Source organism: Vanellus vanellus (assembly GCF_965231255.1).
Source record: "Vanellus vanellus genome assembly, chromosome: 21".
NCBI classification, from domain to species: Eukaryota; Metazoa; Chordata; class Aves; order Charadriiformes; family Charadriidae; genus Vanellus; species Vanellus vanellus.
Genome location: NC_138926.1, coordinates 8085274 through 8105633, shown reverse-complemented (window position 1 = coordinate 8105633; position 20360 = coordinate 8085274). Strand labels below are relative to the sequence as shown.

General features: G+C 61.1%; 1 protein-coding gene across 1 annotated transcript in view; it reads right to left on the bottom strand.

The window, feature by feature from the left end:
- DSCAML1 (DS cell adhesion molecule like 1) overlaps positions 1-20360 on the bottom strand; it is a gene marked incomplete at both ends in the record, with an annotated part of 110829 nt that overhangs the window by 5434 nt on the left and 85035 nt on the right. Inside the window, 17 exons of the mRNA XM_082493800.1 lie at positions 1881-1979; positions 2254-2417; positions 2528-2645; positions 2874-3027; positions 4545-4684; positions 5457-5612; positions 5693-5839; positions 6882-7122; positions 8096-8166; positions 8348-8515; positions 8917-9045; positions 9158-9254; positions 9903-10102; positions 14894-15070; positions 15210-15329; positions 15588-15866; positions 19214-19486. Of these exons, the coding sequence (XP_082349926.1) occupies positions 1881-1979; positions 2254-2417; positions 2528-2645; positions 2874-3027; positions 4545-4684; positions 5457-5612; positions 5693-5839; positions 6882-7122; positions 8096-8166; positions 8348-8515; positions 8917-9045; positions 9158-9254; positions 9903-10102; positions 14894-15070; positions 15210-15329; positions 15588-15866; positions 19214-19486 (2733 nt within the window). The remainder of the gene's footprint in view (positions 1-1880; positions 1980-2253; positions 2418-2527; positions 2646-2873; positions 3028-4544; positions 4685-5456; positions 5613-5692; positions 5840-6881; positions 7123-8095; positions 8167-8347; positions 8516-8916; positions 9046-9157; positions 9255-9902; positions 10103-14893; positions 15071-15209; positions 15330-15587; positions 15867-19213; positions 19487-20360) is intronic.

Here is a 20360-nt window from a genome sequence, read left to right as displayed (position 1 = left end):
GGGGGGGAGGCGAGCAGCGGCCAGGCAGGGCAAGAGAAGGGGTTACTGCTGGCACACAGACCCCGTGGGGTACCCTGCACCCATTTCAGGGACATCCCACGGCCACGTCCAGTGCAGCCTCGCAGCGCCAGGACACCAAGGGGTTCCTGCCCAACTGCATGCACGAGAACAGTGATGGAAACGCAGCCTCCTACTCCTACGTGACTGATGCGGGTTACACTTACCTTCAAGATCTGAGCTACAGCCACATGTAGCCACAACGGAGGTCAGCTCCTCTGCCTGTCACACGGGCAGGAGGCATGCAGGCACCCCCAGCAGCTAGCCACCTCCCGAGTGCTCTGCCAGAGCCCCCCCATCCGCTCCCCTGCCTGCACATCGCCTGCCTCCGGCACGGCCCCACTGCTCGGTTTCGCACGGGAGCGCGAAACGTGATTGATTGGCGCGAGGCTATAAAGGGAAAGCCAGAATTAACTAGCTCCCTTGGGAAGCTGCTAGGAAGTTGCTTCTGTCATTGAAAGCCGCCTCCTCTCCCATGATTAAGAGTATTAGGAAGCACACCGTGTCCTAGATGAACAAACCTGTTACGCTGCCGTCAACACGCCGCCTGCAGCCGGCTCGCCAGGCCTTCCCGGGGAGCACGGAGCTTTGGGCGAGGCGGAGACGCTGCCGACTGCATCGGGGTTCCCCAGGGCAGCGCGTCTGCTGCTCCGACTATTCTGACCTTTTTGGCTATGCAAAATCCCAAACGGGCATGGTGCCTTGATCCATTTGGCTATTTCTGCAGTTTCCTAGCCAGTTCGCGAGTGAAACTAACCGGCTGTCTGCCGCTGCGTGTGCATCACAAGCCACCAATGCAGCGCTCGCAGGACGGCTCCAGGGGCCGATGCTGTCCGGGCACTGGGGTGGTGCTGCCATAGGACCCATGCAGGGGCACGTGTGTGCCTCGTGTCACCTCTGCACCTGCCCAGCTCCAGCTCAGGCTGAGCAGTGCCAAGGGAACAGAAGTTTCTCGTGCTTGCCCAGCAACCCTATGGCCGGAGGACGGGTGTACCGGGACCTTCCCAAGGAGGCATGGGTCCACCCACGGGCACAAGCTTTCCTGGCCACACCAATGCCAGCCTCCGCACCCCCGCACCGCCCAGGGTGCCTGCCACCCCGCTGCCTGCCACCAGTTATTTATTTATTTTGTACATGCAGCATGTTTCCAATATTTCTAATCCAATTATAACCAAATTTATCAACAGAGTCCGCTGGAGTGAAAGGCTGCTGGCTGGGGAGATTTGCTTGTAATTACTTTCATGCTTTTAATTAATTGTAAGCGAGGAGGCCTCCTTCCCTGCTCCCCCCTCCGTGTGCAGCTGTTTCAACGTATAATTCATGAGATGAATCAGAGCAGAAAGGAGGCTCTGGAAAGCAGGAGGGCTCCAGGAGCCCTCCTGACACCCCCAGCCCACCAGGGATGGGAGACTCTGCACCCACAGGGCAGGATTTGTCCCCTGCCCCCAGTGTCCCGCCAATGCCGGCAGACGCGCAGCTGCCGCTGGGGGTGGTCTGGGCCATCGGCACCTGAGCAATTGACGAAATGCCCTTCATTAGCTACCACAGTCGCTGCATCTTGTCCAAAACACCTTCCAAGGCCCCGCATCAGGAGCGGCAGCCTTCCTACAAGCTCAAAACCATCAACCTTAATCTGGAGCATTTCAGAGAGGGGGAAACTGAGGCACAGAGACACCAGCACGTGTGCAGCCTGCAGGGGTGTGCCTGAAAGCCCACACCATGAGCCTCGACCCCCAGCACCGGGACCGGAGGCAGCCACGGCTCTGGGGTGGGGATGGATGCCGTGATGTTGGTGCCGGCCCCGTTGCCTGCAGCAGCCGTACCCCGGATGGAGCTGCCCCCGTTGTCCCCAGGAATCCAGGCCAGCGTGATGGACGATGCCGAGGTCTTGGAGACGGTCAGGCGGGGTTGGTCCGGGGGCACTAGGGAGGAGGGAAAAAGCCTGTGAGCACCTCGCACACATCGGCTGGAAGTACCCCAAACTGTGCCCTCCAAAAGGGGGAATGCCAGTGAGACTTCCTGCTCAGCCCTGGGCCGGCAAGAACCCCTCGCTCGGGAAAGACCCTGCGGTGCTTTGCCCACCGGGAGCAGCAGGCAAGCGAGAGCGCAGGCTCACTGTGCCGTCTGCTCAGAAGGAGTGGGACCATGCAGGGCACAGCCATGGGACCACAGGCCACCCGCGCCAGCACCCCTCACCTTGCACCAGCAGGTTGATGATGATGGTGTCAAAGCCCCAGGTGTTGGTGGCGGTGCAGGTGTAGTAGCCGGAGTCCTCCGCTTTCACCGAGCGCAGCACCAGCGTGCCATTGGCCTGGATCAAGCGATGGCCATCCACCGTCACGGGGATGGCAGAGTCCTCGCTGCCAGGAGAGGAGAGGCTGCATCAGCCACGTGCAGCACAGCACGGGTGACACAGTGGGCACTGGCCCCCCGGCGGCACAGCGGCACGGCCAGCAGCCCCCCTCCATACCTGTCCTTGGTCCACTTGATGGCGGGGACCGGCTCCCCCACAGAGTTGCACGGCAGCCTCACGTCCTTCATCCACGGGGTGGTGACGGTGCCTCCGAAAGAGATGATCTTGGCAGGGGCTTGGGGGCAAGGAGGAGGTCAGCCTGGCAGGCAGGCCCTGCGCGCGGACCCCCCGGCCTGTACTGAGAGCTGAGACCCCCCCGCGCCGCCCCTCCTCTGCCCCGGCACGAGTCACCCCCGCTGTCCCTTGCTTCAGGCTGGTGCAGAGCAGCCAAAGCAACCCTAGGGGCAGGGGACAGCAGAGCCAGGGTGCGCGTCCCCCCGCGAGCTGGCAGCCCCCACCATACCTTTCCCAGCAGGCTCGATGGTGACTTTCTCACTGATGTTGCCGCGGCCGGCAGAGGTGACGGCGGCCACCCACAGCATGTACTGCTGCCCACGGTTCAGGTGGGCGATGCGGTAGAAGAGCTGGTCGGGGCTGGTCTCGTACTCGCTGGGGGCCTGTGGAGAGGAATGGGTGAAGGTACGGCCCCTGTGAAACCCACCTCAACCCCATCACCCCCAGCCTGGATATCCTGGCGGTGGAAGCAACACCACCAGCTCAGCAAAACAGAGGCCAAAGCAGCATGTGAGCTACGGGCAAGGGAAAGCTACCCCTGGGCCAGCTGCCTGCCTGCACCTGGGCATCCCCACCACCACCCCAGTATCCCACCAGGGGCACCCCTACTGTCCCGCAGCCAGCGGGCTCACACCCGCGCTCCCATCCCCAGCCAGTGGGTCCTGGTCACCGCACCAGCTCTCCAGCAGGACCGGTCCCTGGGGAGCTCCCTCTGCTCTCCGAGGGCCCACGGCCACCCTGGCAGCTGTCTCCTCGAGGTGCTGAGGGTTTGCGCCCGAGCAGCGATTCAGCGCTGCTCGGTGTGTCTCAATGCCAGTGTAAACCGGCTGGTGTCGTAATTTCTCCAGGGAGCCCGGGCCGGAGCCCGAGGAACAGATGGCTGCGACGGCAGGATTTGTTCCCGGGAAAGGACGCTTCCCCGGCTGCCCGCCGAGCTGCAGCGGGGCCAGGCGCGGAGGCAAGCCCCGGCCGGGCTGCCAAAACCCCTCTGCGGTCACAGTCAGCAGTCGGGGGGTCCCCCGAAATCCAGCGTGGGCTCGTCTCCCGCATGCAACACTGCAACTGTCCCCAACCCCACTGGCAGTCCTCCGGAGAGGTCTGCCTCGCAGCAAGGCTGTGCGCAAACACCGCTCTCCATCGCGTCGGGGCCAAAGCTGCCCTGCCTGCCCCAGGCACGCCCTGCGGGGAAGGGCTGCCCTGCACAGCCCCCGTGCCAGCACCGGACGGGAGCCCAATGATCCCTGCTGCACAGGATGGATGCGGAATTTATGCGTGCAAACACGCGACTGGCACACAGGTATCTGCACGTTCACCGTCTTCAAACGCGCGCCCTTGTGGGACCCACAGATGTAAATGTACCCCACCAGCAGACACCTATATGAATATTGTATAGTATACATAATTTTTTTTACCCAAATGACAGCTTTGACAAGATGCCAAGAAAACAATATCGGATCCCAGCGGTTTTACCAGTTGCTTTGATGAAAAGATTATGTTGCCCTGGAAACCAGAGGCTCAGATAGTGAAATGAGTTTGAGAAGGAGCTTTTGATAAGCACTAGTCTGCAGACCTCCCATCAACCTCTCCCTTGCAAAGGAGGGATGGGGCCAGGTTGGATTTCTATTTTATTTTCAGTCAGTTGCTGGCAAATTTCCCCTTCTACAGCGAGCGCCGAGCAGGGAAGATGCTGGAGAAAGGGAACAGACAGACAACGGGACTATCCCCCTGATGCAGAGCGTCCACGGGTGCCCGTGCAACTCTGCAGTGCGCAGACCTGGCCCGGGGGACCTTTGCTGCTGCCGCTACCTGGCATCAGCCCTCCCTTTCTGGCTCAGCCAGCTCAGCCCTCCTCCCGCACACCCTGGCCATTCCCCAGCCCTGCCCCCACCCCCATCCCTACCGGCTGCCCCGAGCCGGGGCTGGAGCAGAAGATGGTGTACTTCCGAATGATGCCGTTGGGCTTGGCCGGCGGCAGCCAGGACACCACCACGCTGCTGGCAGAAGATGGGACCGCCTTGATGCCAGCCGGGGGACCTGGAACTGAAGGAGGGAGAGCATGGCAGAGCCGGGGCCAGGAGGTCTCCGAGGCAGCAGCACCCCACTGCAGGGCTGGCATCCCGAGCGCGCACAGGGGAGCAGCCGCTGTAGCGTTTCCACACCAGCACGGGCTGATGCGAGTGGGGACTGGTCTGCAGGCGAGCGCTCACCCCACCGTCACCCCACTGCCCACGGGACACCTTTCCCGGGTGGCTCCGGTCCCCTGCCGACCCGGAGGCAGGCGGATTAATCGCAGCCCAAGCTCTGGTTAAGGAGATGGCCATTAAAAGCCAATCACGGTTTCTTAATCTGGCGGAGTGGCTCAGCCTTACCCTGCCCAGCTGCGCCTCCCCGGCATCTGGCGCTTCCCAGGACGGGCAGGCAGCAACGGCAGCCCACGGGCCCAGGAAACGCTCCGCCACTGAATTAATGGCATTAAAGTAGGGCAGGCAGGGGTGTAAATATTTAAATATCCGCACTTAAGGAAAAGAAAAAAAAAAGAGAAAGGGAAATGCCCTGCCCGTGGCTGTACACGGGGGGTTTCCTCCGCGCCCCCGCAGCCGCTCCAGCCCTTCCCTCGCCGGTGCAGCAACACAACGCGCTGCGGCAGGAGCAAGCGCTCCCGTCCCCCAGCATCAGCCAGCGACGGCACGCTGCAACACGGGGGCTCCTACTCAGCGCTCCATCTTCTTACTTAAACACCGGCAACGTGCGTTAATTTTATCAGCTGGGCTAAGAGGAGCGCGCACCCGCTACCCCAGGCAGCAGCACTTACTGTCCTCCTTGGTCTGGATGTAGAGCACGCTGCTGCGGACGCCGTCGCCCGCCTGGGTGTACGCCAGCACCTGCACGCTGTAGTTGGTGAACTTCTCCATGCCCCGCAGCTCCACTCGCTCCCGCGTGGTCGTGATGTTCTGCATCTCGCCCCACTCTGCGGGGAGACGGGCCCCATCAGCCCCACGCCGCCACCCAGCCGGTCCCCCACGCCACCCGCTCTCCACCAGGACTCACCTCCGTCCACGTAGAGGGACCAGAAGATGACCCGGTATCCCTTGAGCACCCCGTTGAGGGTGCTGCGCGGGGGCTCCGACCAGGAGATGACAGCCACATCTGACGTGATGGAGATGGCCCGCACGTTCTCGGGGGGCTGGCTGGGAACTGAGGAGGGGACAGATGGGGGGACAATCAGCCGGAGGATGGAGAGGCGGCACACGCCCAGCAGACGCCAGGCTGAAGGAGCCATCTCCCACAGGCCAGCTGCCCCGGCTGCACCCGCACGGGACCCCACTGTGCTGCAGCCCCCTCTGCCCCGGCTGCTCCAGCCCCGGAGTCGGTCCCGCCCAGCGCGTGGGGCACCAGGGCCAGGCACACATGGCAGTCTCCTCCAATGCGCAGTTTTGCTTCTCCGGGACCATCATGGTGGGTGCAACCCCCATGCTCACAGGGACAGGGAGGCCGTCGGGACACGCTGCGCTTCCCAGCGAGGGGAGAGCGGGAGAGTTGGCTGGATGCGAGGTAATTAGATCCCATTGCCCCATAAGAGGTAACGCTAATTTTTATGAGCATTTAAATGATAATACATCACCGTAACGATCCCCTTTGAAAATGATTATTGTTTCATATTACTTAGGTGCAAAAATATAAGCACCATGTAATTAGGGACAGAGTATAATAAACTAATACAGATAGTCCGTTTGAACAAAATGAAGGTAATATAATTATGGAAAAGACACTATTGCTAAAACAGGGGCCCTTGAATACCCCAGGAGGAGTGCTAATGTAGCCAGGAAATGATCATGGTTTGACAGGCTAACGAGAGCCTTAATTAAGTATGAAAAACTGCTGAACAAACGCACTGCAAAACTTTTTTCCCGTTGTTTTTAACGTGACCGAGGCGACCAGCGGCCTCTCCCGGATGGAGACCTCCCTGGCACTTGGGCAACGTCTAAATCCACCTCGACGCCCTTCTAATCGCCCCAGAAACCCAGTGCCACGGGTGTTCTGGCCTCCTCGTGCTCACAACTCCTCCCCAGGGCAGCAGCCGAGAGGCAAATGCTGCCGGTGGGCAGGAACCGCCCCGAGCCCCGCTGGGGAGAGGGCAGGGAACGGCCGAGGGCAGGAGGGCTGGGGGTCCCCCCAGGTGGGACGTGGCATTGGGGAGCAGGAAAACCGCCCGGCCCAGGGCCGGGGACAGCCTTACCGTCCTCCAGCGTGGTGGCGTTGATCTCGCTGGACGACGGTCCCGTCCCCGCACGGTTGAACGCCTGCACCACCACCCCGTACTGGGCAAACTTCTTCAGGTTGTCCAGCGTGTAGACCTCGCTGTCTCCCGTGGCTTTCATCTCCACAATGCTGTACTGCCCGTTGCTGCCGGGGCTGTTCTCCCGGTACCCGATCTGGTAGCCACGGATCACCCCGTTCTGCAGCTCCTTCTTTGGGGCCTGAGGAACAAGGGGTGCAAATCAGAGCGCTGCCACGCAGGGCTCCGCTGCCCGGCAAGCGCATTCTGGGGCTGGGAGGCTCGCAGGGCTCCCTTGCCACGACCACCTCTCCCCAGCGCCTTTTCTCGATGCTTTTAAACTCTCTCTCCCTGCGGCAGCCCTCGGGTGGACACACTGAGTGGCAGAATAGTGGTAGAAAGGGCCCTCAGGTCCCGTCGGAAGTCACCAGAGAGGAAGGTGCTGGCTGGGCAGGGGGACACGCCTGGCCAGTGCCATTCCCAACCGGAGCAGCTCCGTGAGAGGAGGGAAAACCCCCAAATCTGACAGCCTTAAAAGTATGCGAGGCCCAGTTGAGATCAATCTTAACAATATTTCGCTGAAGCATTAAGAAATCAATAGGGTTGATTGCAAATTTATGTTACAAAGCCAGGGTGATCCATCTCACTGAAATACTCTTAAAATGAAGCGACTTATCTTTTAAGTGAATCTTACTGTCCGTTGCTCTGATTTTCAGCACTTAAGGGGAAGGGGGGGAAAGCTGGAACCCTAAATGTATGGATTTATCGGTTCATTCCAAAGTCCTAACTTTATAATCATTTCTATTTTTCATTAGGCACCTTTGGAAAAATAAATCCATTTCTAAGTTTCATTGATCTTTGCTCCAACACTTTGCAACCCAGCGTCTCACTTTTTACATATTTATCCTCTCTCCCCGTGGTCCCCCACGGACATCCTATGAGATAATCAGCTTATTGCAAAACATGATTAATAAGGACCCCGTGCGATGCAGCCGAGCTGCACGCCCAACCTTCAGGTTTTCATCTGGCCCGGGAAATTCTTCCTGGCCCTCGTACCGCTGACGGAATGCCGGGTCCCCGGACAAGCTGCCGCTGCAGAGGCTCAGGACAGCATTTGGCACTGCCCAAGCCCCCATGACCAGGGAAAGCCCACACACCGCCCCGGCCCCACTCACCTTCCAGGTGACCTGGATGCTCTGGGACGTCATCGGCTGCAAGGTGACATCCATTGGAGGCCCATCAGGAGCTGCGAAGAAACAGACCCAAAAGAACATGTTGAGAAGCATCGTGGAAAGGATGTCCTCACCAGGGAAGCACTCAGCATCCCGAGAGTTCTGCCCCAGCCAGCTTCACTCAAGGCTACAGCCCGCGCGCTGCCCGCGGCTACCCCTGCCCGCCGGCCCCAGTGCCCGTGCCCCGAGCAGCACCTGCTTCCTCCGTGCTGATGGTGAGCTCCTTGCTCGGCTCGCTGCGCCCGATCTTGTTGAAGGAGTACATGCGGATGCTGTACACAGAGGCTGGGTGCAGGTCCACAATGTTCGCCTGGTTGATGGTCGGGGAGATGTTGCGCGTAGACTGCTTAAAATCCCAGGAATCTGGACAAGCAGTGGAGCGAGACAGGAGGAGGGTCAGGACCCGCATCCTGCGGTACCAAGGTGGCCATGCTTAGGCAGGTGATGTCCCCAGGTGCCGCCCACGTTAGTCCCCGGCCCCCCCGAGAGGTGCTGCTTCCCCCCTCCTCGCTGTTGTGCGGCCTGGGTTGGGCTTTGTGCAAATATTGTCTCCTTTAATATTCCTTTTCAAACACTCCCATCCAACAGAAATTAACATATTTCATCAATGCTGCTCTCTCCTTTCGTTCCTCATCAAAGGAACCGGGATGCAGGATATTCCCTTGGAGGCGCCGGCAGGACAGTCCCACACCTGCCCGGGCAGCCCGGCCCCGGGACACAGCGGCCGCGGCGCAGCCCCCGGCCCCCTGCCTGCCATCACCTACCCGACTTGTTCTTGTACTCGATATCGAAGCCGGTGATGATGCTGTTGCCGTCAAACCGCTGCGTCCATCGCAAATTCATACTGCGGGCTTTCACCTCGCGGATCTCCAGCTCTGGCGGGTCCGGGGGCTCTTGGGGACACAGGAGCTGGTTAGGGATGACAGGGGGAGAAGCCTCCCAGGAGCAGGGGGATCCTCCCAGTGAGGCTTCACACCCCAGGGCTCCTGCACGGGGAGCGGGTACCTTGGACGGTGAGCTGGATCAGGCCTCTGTCCTCGCCGTAGGAGTTGATGGCATGACAGGAGAAGAAGACCGAGTCCCCGCGGTCAGCTGGTTTCAGCTATGAAGGTTTCAGGGAGAGAAGAGGAGCCGATTCAGAGGGAGCTACCCCGAGCACCGTGCTGTGCTCAGTACCCTCCCACCACCGGAGCTGTGCCTGCGGAGGCAGCTCCCCCCCCAAAGCCCCAGTCCCCAGTTCAGATCTGCATCGAGAATTTGTCCTTTGAGACATCCCCAGTGCTGCAAAACACCTTCGCGATCACAGCCCCTTGCGCAGGCAGCTGAGATTTAGTGCAGAATCCAGGGGCTTGTCACAGCAAGCAGACGGTGGCTGGTTTTAAATTGGTGTAATTAAAATCGGAAGCCCGGCTCCTCGCACGGGCCCAGGGCAGCGCTAACTCTTATGCTGGCTGCAAAAGCGCAGGCGCTGGCCAGGTGCTTCTCCTGCCCGCCCCGCAGCGTGCTGGGGCCGGGGGAGACGCGGCCGCCGGTGCACGGTGCCGCTGGCGGGAGATGCAAACCCTTCAGAGGGTTTTCTAACATCCCTCCCCGCTGGACTTGCTGTTGCCACCCTGGGAGCCAGCCTCCGTGACACCCGTCGGGGACCACCGACACCCTCCCCGGGCACCCCCTGTGCCGCCTGCCCCCCTCCGTCACCCCCGCAAGATGCCCGGCAGCCCGGGTGGGTGCGAGACCCTCGGCTCCTCACCTTGAGGGTGGAGATGACCTCGTCGCCGTTGTCCTTGGTGGTGATGGCGTAGCGCATGTTGCGGTCGGGATCGATGACGGTGTCGCCCTTCTCCCAGCGGATGATGATGGGCCGCTCGCCCCGGGCGGTGCAGTTCAGCTCCTTGGTCTGCCCCTTGATGGCGATCGTGGTGTTGGGGTGGGAGGTGATCATGGCCGGGACTGCGGGGAGGCAGGGGGTCACCTGCGTGCCCAGGGCATGGCTCGGTGCCACCTGCGGCTACCCGGCCCCAGCACAGCCCACAGACCCCGCCGGGGAGGCGGCGGATGCGGGTCTCACCGAGAGGCCGCCCAGCCCGAAGCGGAATCGTCTCGCTGCATTATACAGCTCAGGATCATAAAATAATGAAGCAGATAAATTTTATAATGCATAGCATTACACCAGGGTAGACAATAAAACGTGAAAGACAAATAACCAAGCGCACACTATAATGAAGAGAAAGCCTCCAGTCTGAGACGTGCGGGTATGAATTATTGACTAAGGTTTTACACTCCCGAGGATGAGAGGAAGAATGTTTTCCATCACAGATTTGCATAATTCACTCGTATAAACCTGGGCAGAATATAGAGTGCGATTTCACATCAGCAAGGCCGCCTTTGCATTGCAGATACCCAGGAGATATTTAATTTTTTTTTCCCATAGCCACCCCAATACGCAAACGAGGATGGTGGGGAGGCCCCACACCGCACTCACCGCCCGACCGGGCTGCAGCGCCCAGCGCGGGCACACGCCGGTGCTGCCCAAGCAGCTGCTGCAGCACGGCCAGGGATGGCCCTCGGGACGGTACGGTGAGTCCTTCTTGCTGCTGGCGAGTGCCCACAACCCAGGCACAAAGCCACCGCCTCCTGTCCCGGTGCTTGGGCCGCTGGGCTGGCGGTGGCACCGCCGCAGAGGAGCACCAGCGCACTGGCTGGAGCCACGCTCAGCCTCCTCCTGCCCGTCCCCGTGTGCTGCAGCAGCCGCTGCCGAAGCTGTGAGGGGTCACTGTGCCAAGCCCCGTCCGCGCTCCCTCCCCAGCAGCCTCGCCGCTGCAAGTGCCCCGGCCTCGTGCCGCCCCGGTGCCGCGTGGTGAGCCGGCCGCGGCGCGCACCGCGCAGGAGGCACGGGCTGGGGGGGGCGAGGGCAGCCTGGGTAAGCAGAAAAAAATGTAATGCATAAACAAACAGCACTGCTGAGTCCCGCAGTAATATATGATAATGACAATCCGCAAAGGCAACACACACTGTTATAATGGGACACAAGAGGCTCTAATGAGCTACGACTTCTCGGCTTTCTGTGGCAATGTAATTCAATTAACAGCGAAGGAAACCTTTCCTCCCGAGCTGCCGGGACTTGCGGGGTGCAGGGCAGGCACCCACGTGGCCGGGACAGAGCGATGCCCAGCGTGGCGCCCGCCGGCAGCGCCCCGTGCCAATCCTGCTCCGAGGGGACCGCAGCCGCCTGTGAGCCGGCACGGGGACGACAAGGAGCAGGGATGTTGGGGCAGCGCTCGGACCCACGGGGCATCACTGCCGGACCTGTGGTCCAGGGCACAGGAAACCAAGAGCTACAAGAAACAGAGCAAGACTTCTCCTCGCTCTGCCCCATCCCATCCGTGGCTGTGCGCCCGTCTTGCCCCGGCGCCTCTGCCTGGCTGCAGCCTGACACCAGGGACCGCCGCTATAAGGGCACACACCGCCAGGCTAGGGTCTCACTGCCCAGGTTTGGCACTCTGGTGGCACTTTGCCAGGCTGTGCCTGCTGTCCCCGGCTCCTGCCATGAGAAGGCCACCCGGCCATTTGGCAGGCAGGGTGCCCTGCATTCAGCCTTCGTTTAGCCCAGGCTGGAGGCCAGTGGGGCACAGAGGGTGCGCGTGGCTGCAGGGGCCAAAGGGGCAGGACAGCCCCATGGGGCTGCGGCAGCTACAGAGGCATCAGCCCCCTTCTCAGCGAGCAGCAGCCCTGGGAGAGGAGCTCCGTTTCAGGCTCTGCTTCGCTGAAATGCACTTATTGATGTTTGATTAAAAGCAGCTCCTTGGATGTAAACATATCAACTTCTCTCAATTGCCGGGGTCCCAGGAGAGCGGCAAGCAGCCCAGAGTGGGGAAAGCAGCAAAACAAACCCAAAGAAAACCCCAACCAGCCGTGCAGACAGCACGGGCCGGGGTGCAGAGGCAGCATCTCTTGGACGCCCGTACCCGACACATGCCCTGGAGCAGCTCTGCCACCTGTGGAGGGGCAGCATCACCCGGGACTGGCCCCAGAACCCTCCGAGGGCTGCCGAGGCTGCTCCCGGCCAGCCCAGACACAGGGACAGCAGTAATGTTGGTTCCTGCCCACCGAAGCCCCGTGTCAGTGCTGCTTGAGGAGAGGTTGCCTCCAATGCTTTCTGCATCCGCCCGTCCTCCCAGCGCCGCTGCCGTGCTCCTCCCGTGCCTGCGGGCCTTGTTAACACGGCCCTGACAAGAGGCTCGTCCCGCTTGCTGGGCAGAGATAAGGCTGGCTACAAAGGGAGACGTCAGCAGCCGGCACGCTCTGCTGTCCCGCGCCGGGCTGGGGCACGAGCCGCTGTGCAGCCCGCTGGTGACAACTGAATGAGAACGGTGACAAGGGTGACAAGGGCTGTGCCTGCCTCCCTCGCCCCCCTCTTTCTTGTTTGGAGCCGGCTCTGTGATGTTAATTTGATTGCACCCATTCCAGCTTCCTTTCTACACTGATTAGCTGAGTTTCACCTGAAGCATGAGATTAATTCAAATTGCATGGAAGCAATCAGTTATGCTCTTGCCGTACGGCAGCGAACTTCCAAACACATCCGTCCCCGTGCCCGCGATGTGCGGGCACGGCTGCCCCTCTCCCAGCCCCCTGGCCGGACCCGCTCCCCCCGGCATCGCGGTGCCGGGGAGCACCGAGCAGAGCAGCCCCCTCTCCAGCGAGCGCCGCCCGCCGCACTGGCGCCCCCCGGCACAGCCCGCAGGGACCCCCCCGAGAACATGACCCTCTCCATCCCTCACGCTCTGCTCTCGACACCCGGGGAGGCGTGCAGCCATGTGCTAAATGGCATTTATCACGCGCTGGCGGTCTCCTCACCTGCGCTCAGCCCAGCGAGCTGTCCCCCCGGGCGCACGCTCCCAGCCTCCAGTGCTCACCGCCTTTCACCCCAAAATACTCCTGAGTGGACACTAACGAGTTTCTTTCCGAAGCAGGGAAGGGCACGCTGCCGTGGCAAGGCGGCGAGCTGCTGCCCGCATCCAGACGCGCGCCTGCACCGGGGGCTGGGGGAGCAGTGTGGCACGGGCACCCAGGGACGGGACAGCCCCAGCCCCACGGGCTGCACCGCAGGCAGGGGCTGGGCATGGCCGGGGCGCTCAGAGTTACATGCCGGGCTGGTACAAGCAACGCTGGGCGGCTTTCCTTGCCCACCCCCTGAGAAAAGCAGCCACCAGCTCCTTCTGGCACTAGCGGGTCCGCAGGCCCTCGGACAGGGCTGCACGCACTTGTCTGACATGTTACCTGGCGGTCTCGGCGCACCCCCGGAGCCCATCGCCGCGGCGTCAGGGATGCGCGGATGCGGGCTGGCTGCCAGGCTGCTCCCCTCTCCCCTGCTGACCGCCAGCATGCTTTGTTTGGGCTCTGATTAACTTTCATTTAACTCCGTCCGCAGTGGCCTGACTTTCAAGGAAAGCCGGCGCTGATCTCGCTTTAATTGGCCTGACATTTCACTAAACAAACAAAAATCCAAAAACGAAACGAAACAAAGAGCCCCATATAATGCTTAATTGGCTGTGGCGCTTCGTCTACCTATTCATCCAAACCTTTTCAAAGGCTGCGAGGTCTCCAGGAAATGTAAAAGCACATGCATAATAAGGTTATGTGCTATTCAAGTCAGCGAGCAACCTGTCCTGGGATGCAATTACAGCAGATAGCAGGGACAAGGCAACAGTTCGGGCTCCGAGACTTCTGCACGCTCGCTCGGGATTAATCGCCTCGACTTTGTACCTGCGCCTCATTGAAGTGTGTTGTTTGAAGTCGCTCATTTCGATTCATCAGTCGGCGGGATAAATTAAACAGCTGACAGGGAGGGGAGCCAAAACCCAGGCGAGCAGGGGCCGGGTGGGGAGGGGAGAAGCCCGCGGAGAAACGCCTGCCCATGCCAAGAAATCAAGCGCTTGGCTGGGGAGGGGAGGCAGCAGGGGGGCTGCCCGCGCCAGAGCCGCTCTCTCCTCGCCTCGACGCGGGCGATGTCCCAGGCACGAGACCCTCACCTGGACACGGCAGCTCCCGGGGAGGGCTGCGCATCCCCTCTGCCCGGCAGCACCCTGCCCAGGGGACAACCAGGACGGTGGTGGCTGCCACGGCTCCGCTGGCAGCCTCCGTCCCCCCCGCTGCGGGCTGGGCAGAGCTTAGCCCTGCTCACCTCTGGAGACACGCGGGAGCTGCCGCAGGAGCAGACCCGACCGGGCTGGTCCCCCCTCCACCACCTCCTTTTTGAGGTTTGAACGCTCACGGCAGCGACAATCAACATAAATAAAGAGGAGCTGGAGATTATGTATTCTGCTGATAGCAACGGGAGAGGAATCCAATAATAAGCGCCGTTCAAACACGGTGTCTAACAACACTTCCCAGCCCACCCCTGTCAAATCAGCCCAGCTATTTCCTTTCCTCCTGTATGACGTAGATTGATTGTTCGGTTTTATTAAGGACAAAGTGTGTTTAATAGCAACAGGGAAGCAGGTCCCTGGAGGAGGGGGATCAATGCCCTCCCCGTGCCCCGCGCATCGATCGCGGGGATGCGCGGTGCGGAGGGCAGAGCCAGGCTGGGGGGGGCCGTGCCGCACCAGACTCTGCTCACAGCGCCCATCCCACAGCCACAGCCGCCTTCACCGGCACACAGGGCGCAGTCACCCTCTGCTCCCCCCCGCCACCGCAGCCGTCCCAGGAGCAGGTCCCCAGCCTCTCGCCACCCCGGCTACTTACTCTTCACGGTGAGAAACATGGACTTGCTGATGTCTGTGCCCACCCCGTTGCTGGCCTGGCAGAGGTAGTAGCCGATGTCCTCCTCCAGCACGTGGCGGATGAGCAGGGAGCTGTTGGGCAGGATCTGGATGCGGCCCGTGAGGGGTATGGGGTGGTACTGCTGGGGGTTGCCGCTTCCTGGCAGGGGGCACAGAGACACAGGGCTCAGCCGAGGCAGAGGCGAGCTGTGAGGCTCGGTGCTGGGGTGGCCGTGCCGAAAGGGGACTCTCCCCCATCTGCACGGAGGTCCCCAGGCGCTGCCATCCCTCATCCCTACCTTTGGCGTGTTTCCACATGACTTTCGGAGGGGGGTACCCGTCGACGGAGCAATTCAGCACCCCGGCTTTACCGTAAATGCCATCTTGGTTGTTGGGTTGGACCACAAAACGAGGAGGCACTGAGTAATTAGAGAGAAAAGACAGACACTGTAGCTAAAACCCCATCAGCTCCTCGTACCTCCGCCCTGCCTGCGGGCACAGGGCTGCTCCCTGCTCCTTTCCCTCCCCGCCTGCTTCTGCCCCGCTCCTTCAACCAGAGGACAACGCTACCTCCCGCCAGCACCAGGACTTACCTCTGCTCCCTGCCGTGCTACCCCTCCGTCACTGTCCACCCTCCCGAGCCCAGGACGGCTCCATCGGGGACATCGGGCACTCACCCCGCACGATGAGCTGCCGCTCCCGGCTGACCGTGGCGGCGTCGTTGCTGGCGATGCAGGTGTAGTTGCCGTTGTGCTTGAGGGAGACGCTGGAGATCTGCAGGGAGCTCATGAACTCCTTGCTCTCGATGGTGACCCCGGAGCCAGAGAGGATGACGTGGCCGTCCTTCCTCCAGGTGATGTGGATGGGCATGTCCCCGGAGGAGACCACGCAGGGGATGTAGAGGAGCTGCCCGATGGAGGCTGGTGGGAACTCGAAGGGCTGGATCAGCGGAGGGACTGTCGAGGGGAGAGGCAGAGCCTGCTGGAGAGCCCGTCCAGGGAAAGCCTTCCTCTGGGAGGGACGGGCCACAGTGGGGCTCGGGGGAGATGCTGCCCCGGGAGGAGAAGCAGCCCAGATTAGCTGCCCAGAAACTCAGGCAGGCTTCTGTTTCCACCGGGAACACAGCCAGGGGAGAGTGGAAGGTGCTGCCGAGCAGAGGACAGCAGGAAGACATCTCCCGCCTGGCAGGGCCACCACGCCAAGAGCAGGATGGAGAAATGCCGAGCTCCCGAGCGGAGCGGGCCCTGCTCTGGGGAAAGCCCTGGCCGACCCCCCCGCACGCGCCAGCCGAAATTCCGCCTCAGCATTTATCTGTGCACAGAAAAGCAATTATTAGATGGATGCTTTTCTTAAAGGCACCGGATTCAGAACCAGCCATTATCTTTCTGATAACTTAATTAGGCAACCGCAGCATCTCTGGCAATGTGGGAGGGGGAAGAAAGCGGAGAGAGGGAGACAATTAGCTTAACAAGGCTCAGCACCTGGAAGATGAGATCCTCTTTCCGCAGTCTCCATAATTAAATTAGCAGGCTGCCAATTGTCCCCTGGGCAGAAATAAGCTGCCCTCTCCTGCAGGCGCGGGAGCGGTCCCCGCACCACCACGCGCGTCCCTGGGCTCCCATCTCCACCCCGCGCATGGCAAAGGTCTCCGTGCCGGGTCCCTGCCCGGCCGGGTGGCTCTGCAGGGCAGGGGGCAAGCGGGGGCTGCTCGCCGCCACCCCCCGGGCTGCAAGCGGGGAGATGGGTGCAGGCAGATGGGTGCAGGCACGCCTGGCCTGCCCCTTCACTCCCTACAGCGACGTGGCTCGAGCTGCCGGAGCCATGGAGCCAGCCCTGCCTGTTTTCCATAATTAATGAATAATTAATTGGGAATGCACTGCAGTCTATTGCAGAGTGGGGACGGGCTTGTGGATCCGCGCCTCTCCAAACACGCCCCACCGGCTGCTTCCGAGCCGTCAGCAAGAGGTCGGGGTCCCTCGACAGAAGAGCTCTCCCTGCTCGAGCTCCCCGCGACCCCAGCCTGCAGCTCGCCCCTCCTGCCCACCTCACGTCCCGCCGCCATCCTCCTTTCTCGGGGCTTCCAGGCTCCGTCGCACAGCCGCAGCGGGAGCCGGTTGCGCGGCTGCAGCCCAGCGCACCGCCCGAGGGTCTCCCTGCCCACGGCGCCCGCAGCAGAGCCCGGCCGGGCAGAGCAGCACAGGTATGGAGGGGCGCAGGGCGAACAGCCCTCCCGCTGGGTGAAGCATCGCCCCGAGGGTGCCGGCTGCGGAGCAGGCATGGCTGGTGGCGGCTCTGCGCTCCCCGAATCGCCGCTGTCACCCCCGCAGGGCTGCGCGAGTGCCCCGGGACAGCGCGAAACCCACACGTATTAATTAAAGTGTTCAAAGACGTCTGCGGGAATGAGGAGCTGTCAGGGCACCTCGGAGCAGGCCGGGTGCTCGGCTCACGCTGCCGGGGCAGCGCAGAGAAGAGGCGCCAGCAGCATCGCCGGGCAGCCGCAGCAGCCCTAAGGAGCAGGGAGGTTTGAAGCTGGGACCTGGGGGACCTGAGGTCCCCAGGCTAAGCAGCAGCAGCTACACCCGGGCAGGAGCTTCCCTCAATGCAAGACGGGGAGCACGGCTGGGGGCGATGCCTCGCGAGCCGGGCCGGGGGCTGCCCGCGCATCCCCGCTCCCCAGGGAAGCGGCGCCGGAGGGGAGCTGTAAAGCTTTTACTACCCTGTACTCGGAAAGACCTGCATAACTCACTCGTGGCACTTAACGTGGTCACCAGGCACTTGTGGCAATAAAAGCTTTATGGTGCTCCACGCCATCCCGTACTCCTCGCTTCGCTCTGCGCGCTTCTATTTATTCACCGTGCTCCACGGAGGTAGCGCCCACTGCCTCCTACGGCCTTCGCAATTCTTTTGCACGGGCCTTTTATCTGACGGCCAGAGCAAATAAGGAAGCCAGCGAGCGGGGCCGGTGTAAATCTGCAGCAGCCACGCTGCAGGTGGAATGAAGACATCTCGCCGCGACAGAGCGGCGTGCCGCCGGCCCGCACCGCGCCTCCACCCGTTCGCCTTCCTCAGCCTCTCACCGGCCACTAATCGAGGCAGTAAATTCAGGCTCAGAAGGCTTCGCTAGCGGTTCCTTCCCAGAATATACGGATCCTCGCCTGAACCTCAGCACCCTGCATTCTCTGACTGCACCTCCCAGTGACTGACAAAAACTGACTCTCGTTATTTAACTTCACTCGCACACGTACGTTCCTACCGACGCTCTCTCCGCACCATCCCTGCCTGGCCCGTTCATCCCAGGAGAAGACGAGCGTTTACTTGGCTCTTCCTCTGTGCAAGCCCTGGGCCTCCCGCACAGATGAGGACTTCGCATAAGGTGAGGAAAGCAGGGCTGGCCATGCCCTGTGCTGCGCACCCCCGGGAGAGAAGTCCTCCCCCCACCGCCCTTAGACAGGTTATCTGCAGCCTGCTCGTCCCTTTGCAAAGCCTCGGAGAAGAGCATTAGCTAATCAAGTGGTAGCATCTATAATCAGCTTGATGCACTCTCTTGCTAACCTGATTCCTAATAAGAAAGTGGTGGATGGGAAGGGAGGGACGGGGATGAGAGGAAAATCCAGTCCATAAATACCCTGCTGGGTGAGACCGAGAGAGACAATTGGCCAGCTCCGTCCCCGGCGCGCCTGTGCGTGTCTAAATGATTTACTGCAAACACCGAGCTGGCGATGGGCAGAGGCGACCCGACAACTCTGAGGATGGGAGATACGGGAGCACCGCACACCCACGGCACAATCTCGGCGAGTCACTGGGAGGGAATGCATCCGGCTCAATTCATTAGGACTGATAGCTCCCTCAATGGGGCTGAATAATTGATGGCCTGGAGAAGCTTTTAAGATGTTCTGTGCGCTCGGAAGACCGAGGGTATTATTTTTTTAAAAGCTAACACACACAGAAAAACATCGGTGAAGGTGATCCGAGCAAAGGTTAGATGTTTTAATACGTTATGTTTACACCGTAAATCCTTGCTCCACCGCTTGTAACGGGAAATGGATACGGTGTGGCTCGGGGCAGCTGCAGGCGCGCAGGCAGGACCAGGTAGCCGCTCCGGCAGGAGCCGAGCCAGTTCCCGAAGGCTGCGGTGGTGGGAGCTGAGCTCCCATCGGCACAGCGTTTGCGGAGCATGGCCGGTGCCTGGCCACAGAGTCCCCTGCGTCATGCTTCTCTGCCTCTGTCCCGCAGCAGAGACGTCCCCGACGCGACCTGGACGGCCTCTCCATCTGAGCCGGGGAAAGCCTCCCCACCTGCTTACCTTTCACTGTGACGTGGACGCTCTGGCTGATGGAGAGCTGGGGCTGGATCAACACGCTGCACAGATACTCTCCCTCATCCATGCCTTTCTGGACGTCCATCAGCTTCAGAGTCCCGTTCTCAAAGACCACTTGGCGGTGGTTATCAGGCAGCAGCAAAGAGTCCTTGTACCACTTGATGGAGTAGTACGGGTACCCGATGACCCTGCAGTTGATGAAAGTGTCCCTACCCGCTACCGCTGTTATGTTCTTCATCGCTCGGATGCTCGGGGGACCTACATAAGCCAGGAGGAAGGAAGAGGCAGGCTAGGTTAATTCCGAAAGGCAGCTTGCTTGCATGCAGATCTGCTGCTATTTCAGAGCGAGCTTCACAGGCAAAGGAGGTAACCAGAACAGTGAGGACCCAGCCTGGTTTTGGGTGAGGAGCAGGCACGGGCTCCTCTCCGAGCGCCTCTGGGGAAAGCCCCTCATCGGCTGCAACCTCCAGCTAGAGCTACTCGCACGCGCCTACAGCAGCGCAGCTACGATGGGGGGCTACGGGCCTCGGTCACGGCCACGCTGCAGCACATCCCACCCCGGTTTGGCAGGGGCAGCTTCGGCACCGGGCAAGCCAAGCCTGCGGACATCGCTGCTGCTCCTTGGGGGAGGTCGGTCGGGGTCTGGAAGCACAGAGTGATTCTGCGATGGGAGCCGTGGCACCTCCACCACGGCTCCTCCAGCAGCACCTGCGGCCGCAGGAACCGCAGAAGAGACGGGGAGCGCTCCCCCCCAGCCACAGCCGCTCTCTGCCTCTCTCGGCAAGATGCTGCCTGCCTTGTGCCAAATAGCCTCGACGAGAGCTGCTACAGGAACCTGACTTCCATGGGCAAATGTCTTCCACCTCTGCTAAAATACACCTTTCTGCTCCTCCCGCTGCCCACCTGGGTAGGGCGGAAAAGCCAGAGAGTCACCAGTTTCTGGCTGGCTCCCGTACTGGCTTAAGCACTGGGAGAACGCCACAAGTGAGTATTTCAACACGAGGTTTCATGCGTCGATAATCACCTTGTTCTCCCAGCCACCGCATTAGAGTAGCTTGCTATGTTAAGATTAGCTCTATCTCGACTCCTCGTCCTAAGGACGTGGCAGGATAACAGCTCAACAGACACTTAG